Genomic DNA, 9,949 nt, shown 5'->3' with positions numbered 1-9,949 from the left:
TACAAAGTGTTAAATCTGAGCCAGGCCTTACCACAATGATGATAATATCACAGTCATGCATGTGCAGCATGATTTTTTATTTTGAAATTTTTTTTAAACCCACTGGTGTCTGTACTCGGTATCGGCCGAGACCCACAGCTCAAGTATCGGAATCGGTATCGGGAGGTAAAATATGGTATCGGAACATCTCTAATAGTCAGCCCTAGATACAGCATTGGAGGCACAATTCCTCAGTCCACAGTTGCATAGTTGAAACCAAAAAGGTTCGACATCCTCGAATGAAATTAGCCAGGTGATCGGCACTTCCTCACTGTGCGGCCCATAGAGCAGGCCCACTAGAGACCTCAGCCGGCCGAGCAGACCTCTTCCTGTTAGCACTCTGCTAACTCGAATGGGGATCTAAGGATGTAATCGTGCAATTCAAATTCTGACAGAAAAACAAGTAATTTGTCATTTGGCTGGTGTGAATGACTCAAGCCCATCCTAAATCCATCCCATCATACATACGTCCCATCCTACCTCTGAACTATCATACCACCATCCCATCCTACATCCAGGACCTGGTTAAAGCAAACAGTCTAGCCCGCAAGCTAGGCTCTGCTACTGCCTACTCCCTCACTATGCGCTACAAAGTCCTGACTGTTTGGTGTCCCGGCTCCACAGCGGAGGGCCCATCTGCTCATCATCAGGGCAGCAGAAACTCTACACATCTTCACACTGGAAACTTATCTGATCAGAAATAAAAAAGATCCTATTTTCTCTAAATAAAGACAAGTTGATTCTGGTCCTTTTTGGGTGGGAACCACATGGATGAATTCATGTAATGAAAGTTGCTTTGCATGAAAGCCTTCAGGTAAATACATGGAATGTTTTCAGTGTAAATGCAGCTGGGGCAGCTTCATGCCAGCATGAGGTATTACATGGCCTGTTGTGGTATTATTAGCTTTGCACTCTTTCATAAACAAACATTAAAAGCAGCAGATATGCTGACTATGTAAAAGATGACGACAACATTTAGACATTTTTTACAGGCCTTAGAGGATTCTACATGGTAGACTGATTGGGGCGTATTAAGAACCAAGTTAATTGTCTTAAAAAGAACATGCGGTTTGTGGCAATTAGTTGAAATAAAATCTGAAAGATACTTGTTCTTCTCAGCTTTAACAGTTCTCTGATAATTGTGCAAATCTTCTCTAGAAATGTCATAAGAAACCTGCAAATGATCTTTTTTCCATTTGCGCTCAGCTTTCCTACACTGTTGTCTAGCAGCCCGAGTTGAGTCATCAATCCAAGGTTCAGGTTTGGGTTTTGAACACACGGATTTAAATGGGGCAATGGGATCAAGAATGTTGCAGCAGGTAGATAAAAAAGAAGAGTTTAACTCTGCTGTGTTTTGACAAGCAGAGGATCCCATAGCCTCCCTAGCAATAATAAAAGCACCGGAGAACGGCGCAGCAGTGGTGGGTTTGATCATCCTGCACATACGGGGTGGAACGTATTGCTTAACGGGTTGATATGGAAGAGAAACGTCAAATAAAACAGGCGCGTGATCAGAGAAGACAGCTTTGTGTACGTCTACATTACAAATAGGTACACCGTGTGACAGAACCAGGTCTAATGTGTGACCACAGACCTGTGTCGGACCAGAAACAAACTGTGAGGTTAAAAGCTTCGATAAGCTTTAAAAAGTCTTTTGCCAGCAGATTTGTAGGACAACATACATGAATATTCATATCCCCTACAATTAAAATCCTGTCATATTTTGACATGATTTCAGACAGGAAGTCACTGATAAAATCTTTATTATATTTAGGAGGCCAATATATGACTGCACATAGTACCAGCTAAGATTGACCCAATTCAAACATGGTTAGTTCAGAACTTAAGAAGGAGACCAGTGACAGCTGTCTGCAGTTGTACTTTTCCTTGAAGATAGTAGCAAGTCCACCTCCTCGACCAATAGTCCTTGGAGAGTTAAAATAAGAGCAATCAGCTGGTAAAGGTTCAGAAAAAGCATTCAACTCACTAACATTCATCCAGGTTTCAGTCACAAATAGGACATCCAAATCATGAGAGGTAAAGAAGTCATTCAGGATATACATGTTTTCATATGTACGTAGGTGTAACTTACTGTGGCAATAACCTCCTTTCTGATTCTGAAAAGCAGTTCTTGTGGACAAACTGTAAGAGAAACACTGATCATTCATCTCTGGCTCATCTGTTCTGCTGTTACTTACCAAGACCGACCGACCGACCACCCACACCCACCCACACCAACAGTGTGTCTGCATTAAGCTACACATACAACGTGGGCCCAGCCGGAGGCTCGCACCCCAACACAAGTGGTAGCAAGCTAAACACCCGCTCTGTCCCAAACAGAGGAATATAACACCTGCAGTGTGTCACTGGCTGTACTTTAAAGACATTTAAAGCTATGGTGCCATGTTATACCTTGTGTGCACTAGGCTGCATTTCAACAGCAGCTGTCTACACTATACTGAGCCACAACTGGTCAATAATCAGGTTTGGAGGATGTGCACGTGGCTCTGTGTGTGCGTTCGAAACAGGCCTGGCAGTGGAACAGCCCCCAGTATGTGGGTCACTCTGAGCCAATCAGCAGCTCTCTGTGAAAACACATTAGTCTGTATCTCCTGCACAGAGGCTAAATGTTGATTCCACCAGGGCTCGATCACTCCAGGCTGCTGAGGGATAGACACATTGGGATGTCAGAGGATGATGCAGGGTCTCGCCCCCATCAGCCCAACATGCTCACTCACAGTGTTTGTGCAGCTCACTGTTGCTATGTGTGTCTGCAGCACTGGAAAATGTTTTGACGCATGCTTTGTCTTACCTGTGTATAGAGATGTGTTACATGACAGTGAGTTAGAATAATGATAGTGAATCAAAGAGACTAAGGCCCATATTTGAAATGTTAACTAATTTCTCTCCCATTCCCTCCGCTCCAGCTCCCCTGAGCCTAGAGGGTGGAGGCCTAGTGAACCCAGGAATGGAAATGAAACCTTTGGTTGGTCTCTGCTAAAGGGAGCCAGACGGGCTGCAGTGTGAGGCAGTGGAGCGAGATAGGTCAATTACCCTCTTCTTGGCTCATACCATGACTCAGATAGTCATTCTGATGGTGAACGCTGGGATTTCTTAGTCACACTCTTCACTGTTCGCTTTAAAATAATCTGGAACTGCTCACAGGCCACAGTGTGCGTCTGTTGTTTACCTGAAGTGTGTCTGTATTAAGTGTGTGTCTGTATCAATTGTGTGTGTGTCTGTATGAAGTCTGTGTCTGTACGAAGAGTGTGTGTGTCTGTATGAAGTGTGTGAGTGTCTGTATGAAGTGTGTGTGTGTGTCGGTATGAAGTGTTTACCTGAAGTGTGTGTCTGTATGAAGTGTGTATGTCTGTATAAAGAGTGTGTGTCTGTATAAAGTGTGTGTGTCTGTATAAAGTGTCTGTGTGAAGTGTGTGTGTCTGTATATGAAGTTTGATTGTGTGTTTGTATGAAGTGTGGGTGTCTGTACGAAGTGTGCGTTCATGTGTGTGCATGCACGTGTGTGTGTGCGTGCGTGTCTGTATGGAGTGTGTGTCTGTAGTTTACCTGAAGTTTGTCTGTATGAAGTGAGTGTGTGTCTGTATGAAGTGTGTGTGTGTGTGTGTGTGTGTGTCTGTAGGAAGTGTGTCTGTATGAAGGATGTGTGTGTGTGTATGTCTGTATGAAGTGTGTGTGTCTATATTAAGTGTATGCATCTGTATAAAGTGTGTTTGTGTGTTTGTGTGCACATGTGTGTGCGTGCGTGTCTGTATGGAGTGTGTGTCTGTAGTTTACCTGAAGTTTGTCTGTATGAAGTGTATGTGTGTCTGTATGAAGTGTGTGTGTGTGTGTGTGTGTGTGTGTGGATGTGCGCGTGTGCGTGAATATTGTACCTGAAGTGGGCCTTGAGGTTGCTGGGGCTGGCCGAGCGAGTCTGCACCTCCTTCTCCTGCTTCTCCCTGAGGATGCGCTCTGCCAGCAGGTAGTATGTGGCTGTGATGTGGTTGTACTTGTTAGTCTCCAGGGCTCTGAAACAACACAACAACAACAGTCACATTAACACCAATTACAAATGAAAAGCATATTGTATATATACCAGAGACTACTCAAAATAATCTAATTGATGATATGACACACTAAATCAGTGTGGCCAAGTGGCTAAATCTGTAGATTTTTACATCAACAAACAATTATTTTCATTTTTGAATAATGTAATAATTTTTATCTTGATAAATAAATTGTTTTGTCAATAAGATAATGGTGTAGAACTGCTATATTTCCCAAGGTGACATCTTTAAAGGTCTTCTTTTGTCCAAAACTCAAAAATATTGAATGATATTTACTATTGCATATGAGAATAAACAGCAGCAAATACTCTGTTTTGAAGTCTGGAGGTAAAAGATGTTTGGCATCTCAACAAATATTCAAAAATAGTATTGGTTGCAGATTAATGTTGTATCATTAATCAATACAATAACTACCTGTTACAGTTTTAAATATGTCGACTATACAACACAAAACAAATGAAAATGCAGAAGCAAGTCAATTATTTCAGCCACATCAACACAAGACCTGTCCACAGGGTCTACATGGTTAGATCAGGCAGAGAATGTTCCAGCAGCAGCCCAGGCAGGTGGTGTGTCACCACGTCACAGTCAAGCATGTCTAGCAGGTTAGAGGCCAGATGAAGCATGTAGTCCAGTTCTTTTATTTTAGATTCCACAAGGCATGTCAGAGCACACTCAGTCTTCTTGTGCTTGTCATTTATCTATCTATCTATCTATCTCACAATAAATATAATTAACATTTGCTAAGGCTGACAAGAACATGTGTGAACTTGAAATCATGACTGAATTAACAGCTTTAGCTTTAATATTGAGTTCTTTAATATGGAGTTTTATATTACTTTAATATCCCTTTAACGGTTTATAAATATGGTATATAGATATTATTTATTCCTGTCCATGCCTTTGGAGATCACTTTGGCAGACCTGTCCACTGCTGCAAAATGACTGAACACCGAAGAGAAAGAGAAACACTTACTCCACTATGGCCTCTCGGTCGGCGATGTCTCCGAGCACCATGCGCTGGATGATGCTGTTGTGTTCCTCCTCGGACAGGTTCTTGTGGGACACCAGGGGAGTGTTGTACTTGGTGGCTGGGGATGGGTCGACCCCCTGCAGCCATGCATGTCTCTCAATCTCCTCCAGGGAAGCCCGTCGCTTGGGATCCCTCTGAAGCATGCGATCTATCAGACTGAAGCCACGAGGAGAAGTGAGTAGAGGGAGAAGAAGAGGAAGGACAAAGGAGAAGTAATTAATGAAGGAACTCAAAAGAGAGAAATCCTGTAAAATTACACATTATCAGTTTTCTAGGTGAGTGAGGTGATTAGAAAAGCTGGGCGAACGCGAACACTCCAGCAGAACTTCCCCAGCACTGTCTAACTCACTGCTCCAGCAGTTATAAATAAAGAGAGCCGCAATTGGCACTCGCTGTCATCATCTTGCTTTGAAAGCAACAGAGACAGTGTCACATGAGCTGAACCAGAAGGAACTGTCCAGCAGCAGGAAGGTCTCCACAGCCTAGCTCTTTTTTCCATGGCATTTCCTGACCTTAGAACCAAGTGCTCAGGTACACCTTTATTTACCCTGCTAATTAATATTAAGTTATATTAATTCACTGTGTATTTGTTGACACATTTGTCACATTGGCTATAAATTTGCTTTTCAGATTGTGGAATCTAACAATTATGCGAAAGGATACCAGTCAGCTCAAGGCCTATGTGCCTGTGGGTGAGGGCATTAGTCATTTTAACTGGTGAAAGCGGTCTGTGGCAGCTCAAACTGAGACGCTACCATAAAGCAGACCTAAAACAAAACATAGTCGAGTGGAGTGGATAAAGGATCAGATTTATATTAACTGATAATAATTCTTCGAAACATGACAGGATTGACCTCAATATTTAGAACACCAGCACTAAATGTCTTCTTGATTTGCAAAAACCTTCACAGCCTCACAGTCATTTGCAAGAGTCTCAGTACATCTGCCAGCAAACTCTCTTTCTGTAGTTCCAGCTGTCTGCAGAACCAGGACTTGTTGTTGGAGTACAATCTAAAAAAATCTGATGGAGGCATTGAATATATGGTGGAATGTACAGTGGCAGACTGTCATCTGAGAGCTTAATCCAATACAAATTAAACTGTTGAAAGCGGAGATTCCAGTTTAATAGGATTAGGTGGGATATGGAATTTAGTGACAAGACTAAAATTTAAAATTTAGTAAAGCATGAACAACATCTTTATGAGGAGATTTAACATCTAAAAATCTAGTTTGACTAATGTAATCTGAACTACCAAGGTCTCCTACAGTATGTGCTGTCTCCGCTGAAGTACAGACCCACGACACTGCAGGTTAACATGGTCCACATAGTAGAGTCTGAGGGTCCAGTCTTGGTCCAGACTACCAGTTTAAACCGGTTTAATTTTATGCAAACAGGCAGAACCGGCATTTGTCATCATTATCACACGTTTTGGCAAAATGAAATTTAGCAGACATAAGCAGCAACTTGTGTTGCAATAGATATAATATGTCATAAGTAACAACAATGTGACTACCATAATATTATGTTTATAAAACGAACGAACTAAGACACTAAAGGGCTTCAGAGTGCAACCACAACGTTTTTGTTTAATGCACCCAAAACATTTCCTTGTGCATTTTGGCACCTCAAAAATACATTTTAAGTGTTATTAGAATGTTAACATATAGTCTACAGCTGGAAACAAAAGCGCCACCAAGTCAGCCCAACTCATTTTAACTTTACCGAATTCATTTTCCCAACTCTATCCAATCCCCAAGTGTACCATGGGATGGAGGCTGCAGGATAACAGCTTGGGCAGAGCGTCCGTCATGCTGGGATTAGTCCGAACTAGCCAGGCTCCCTGGGGACTTCAGCCAGCAGCAGCACACTGCTCTACACAGGTGGGGAAATAATCCCATGGAAAATAGACTGTATAAAGAGATATGCACTTGTAGAATATGTAAGCATAAACACACATTGACATAAATAAATGTGACAAATAAAAAAGTTTTTATCTCATTTCTCACGGTCAAGAGAAACCTGAATGAACTGAATTCATCTTTCCAACTCTACCCAATCCCCAAGCATGTGCTATAGAAAGATGCCATCCAAAGGCAATGGCATAACTCTTTGATGTGTTTTTAAATTTGGTTTTGGATGGCACTAGAATAGCAATTGGTACTATCAGTTCAATGTTTTTTTTCAAGTCATTTAAACAAAAAACAAAAAGGCATGTTTGTTTTTATGGTAAAAATAGGCTCTAAAATCTACTTCTTAAACACTTGTTAACTTTATCACAATTTCAGCAGTTTTGAAGGGGGGGGGGGCCTTTACTGCGTGTCCCCCTCCCCATTCTCTCTCCCACCTTTCCTGCCTATCCACTGTCACTCTGAAATAAAGGGAAACAACACCAGCCATCGGTCCTCTCCTACCCCCCCAGAGATCTTAAGTATCGGTTCAGGAAAACCCAAACAATACCAAACATGAACGATGCAGGCATTCAAAGTCAGAAAGTGAACCCTCTTCTTTAACACTCAACCCTTTCCAACCCTAATTTCTATTGCTCCTGCAAAATGCAACAAATAATTAGCAATCCTGTTGGATGCAAAACACATTCCTCACAGCAAAGAGAACAAATGACGTAGGGAACACTTGTATGGGTTTGCAAAAAGATACAAATTTGCATTAAAATAGGCATGGATATTACTGGGGTGTAAAACATTTTATTGTAGGTCTAAACCCTAGAGATTCAAATCAAGAAAGACAAAACCAAACAAAGCTTGGAAGAAGGAGGGTGTGGGATTGCAAAAGTGAGCAAGTGAATAATTAATTAATTGAAGCATGTAAATGCATTTTGGAGAGTCAACAGACAATAGAGAGAAAAAAAGACAGAAAGAGACAAGCCGCAGACGGAAAGACATGGAGAGAAGATTGTGTTGTTCCAGTGACCTGCCCCAAAAAGCAGCCAAAAAAACGTGAACCTTGGGAACAATTCCGTGGGAATTGTTTTCTGTCAAGGTTCTCCCTTGACTTTTAGGACACTAAAACTGAGCCCATTTAGAACCAAAGATGCAGTTCAGTAATTACTTGCAGACAGTAACCTGTCGCTCCACCCTCATCACTTACGAGGTGTCTGACTCTCTACTCTCCCTTTCCTCCTCCAGTCAAAAGACCCTTTCACTCAGCCTGCTAAAGACAGGAATGTTGCGCCGGTATTCCAGCGCACCGTTCTGTACCGTTCCAGCAGCGGAGGTAGTAACAGAGCTGAATAAGCATTAAAATTCAGATGTGGTTTTTTGTAGGAACACAAGAAAGTCAACTTCACATGTATTAACTTAATAGTTAACTTCATGAAGGAGTTTTAAATAAATCTTCCTGATCTCTCAGTCAGACATCTCTGGTTCTAGTTCTTACGGGGTGTTTCAGCAGCCAATTTTCAATAGTTTTTACAAGTCTATTGCCTAACTTTTTGGTAATATAATAAAGTTTCACTTTTTGAAACTATTCCAGCTTGTTTTGGCCTATCAGTGCTTTCTTAACATATTGAACACACTTTTAAAAAATACTGCAATAATACTGTAAACTGTGATAATTTTGGTCACTATAGCCGTGAGGTTACATTTTCATACAGTTACATCTCTAGTCGTGCTATAGTGTCAACACGACTCGACTCAGATCAACAGAATTCTAGCAGAAGTCTCATCCACTAATGGCCGAGCCAACGAGTTTAACAATTGTGGATGGTAAGAAATATGGTATAAAAGTGGTCACTAATTACCACACCTGTAAATATACCCAATTCCCAGTGACGTGCCACAGCCAGTGAAATACTCCCCCAAGTAGCTAAAATAAATAAAAAGTAAATTAACCTAACTAAAAAGGTGGATACAATTGGCTCCTACAGGCACTTTGTATCACAGTAAAGTGGCTCTAGAGAGGTCTTCGGACAATCGGAAGGTTGGTTGTTCAATCCCTGGCCCTGCAGTTCCATGTCAAAGTGTCCTTGGGCAAGACCCTGAACCATACAGTTCATTTACAATGGAAGAATTATAACGTTTTGCATCATTTATTAGCAGGTTGTTCTGCTGTACAAATCTCAAACATTGATGCAAGCTAACCATATTAAACATGTACAACAGAATGTGTGATTACTGTTGCTGCAGCCTCATGCCCTGAGTCTTGTTAGTCTGTTTCTCTTGTCGGCAACGTTAAAAGAAGTGGGGAAACGATGAAGCACTGCAGCATCAGCACAGGCTGCTTGGAAATGACTTGGTAAAACATAAGCTTGGGACACAGCATGCAACAAACTGAAAGTCAAAGCCCATCAGATTGCTCACAGCTGCTTCAGTTTAGCACTTCAATCTAGTCAGATCTCTCTTTGGACTCAGAGGAAATAAGCGTTTATTTCCTCTTTGTAAAAATACGCTGTGTGCAGAGAAAGCATGGAACAACAAATTTGGTCTGCAATCTGCAGGGCTTGGAATAAATGAGCGTGCTGCCGCCGTCATGCAGAGCCTGGGTAAAGCTTCAGAGCTGGGCACATCACTTTAATGCTGCTGTGATAGTCAGACAGTCATGCCAGAAAATAGATTCTGTGTCTACCCTGACTGAGATTTACCTTTTTGGAAATCCTCAGGATCTGTTTTCATGTTACTGTATACTGGTGGTGAACCTTCCCAGGAGTGGCCGGCTGCCCAAAATTACCCCAAGAGCGCAGCAACGACTCATCCAAGAGGTCACAAAAGACCCCAAAACAACGTCCAAAGAACTGCAGGTCTCACTTGCCTCAGTTAAGGTCAGCGTTCATGCCTCCACCATCAGGAAAAGACT

General features: G+C 41.9%; 2 protein-coding genes across 2 annotated transcripts in view; one reads left to right on the top strand and one right to left on the bottom strand.

Moving 5' to 3' along the window:
- LOC117945758 (SNF-related serine/threonine-protein kinase-like) overlaps positions 1–2,389 on the top strand; it is a 3,047-nt gene extending 658 nt beyond the window's left edge. Inside the window, exon 3 of the mRNA XM_034873455.1 lies at positions 2,242–2,389. Within this exon, the coding sequence (XP_034729346.1) occupies positions 2,242–2,389 (148 nt within the window). The remainder of the gene's footprint in view (positions 1–2,241) is intronic.
- Positions 2,390–3,802: 1,413 nt separating this feature from the next.
- Positions 3,803–9,949, bottom strand: part of LOC117946128 (SNF-related serine/threonine-protein kinase) — a 24,436-nt gene continuing 18,289 nt past the window's right edge. Inside the window, exons 4-6 of the mRNA XM_034874003.1 lie at positions 5,083–5,295; positions 3,933–4,067; positions 3,803–3,834 (exon numbers count right to left, since the gene is read on the bottom strand). Coding sequence (XP_034729894.1) covers positions 3,831–3,834; positions 3,933–4,067; positions 5,083–5,295 — 352 coding nt within the window. The 3' untranslated portion in view covers positions 3,803–3,830. The remainder of the gene's footprint in view (positions 3,835–3,932; positions 4,068–5,082; positions 5,296–9,949) is intronic.

This window comes from Etheostoma cragini, chromosome 6 (assembly GCF_013103735.1).
Source record: "Etheostoma cragini isolate CJK2018 chromosome 6, CSU_Ecrag_1.0, whole genome shotgun sequence".
NCBI lineage: Eukaryota > Metazoa > Chordata > Actinopteri > Perciformes > Percidae > Etheostoma > Etheostoma cragini.
Note: the sequence above shows the minus strand (reverse complement) of the source record. Positions and strands in the feature narration are given on the sequence as shown.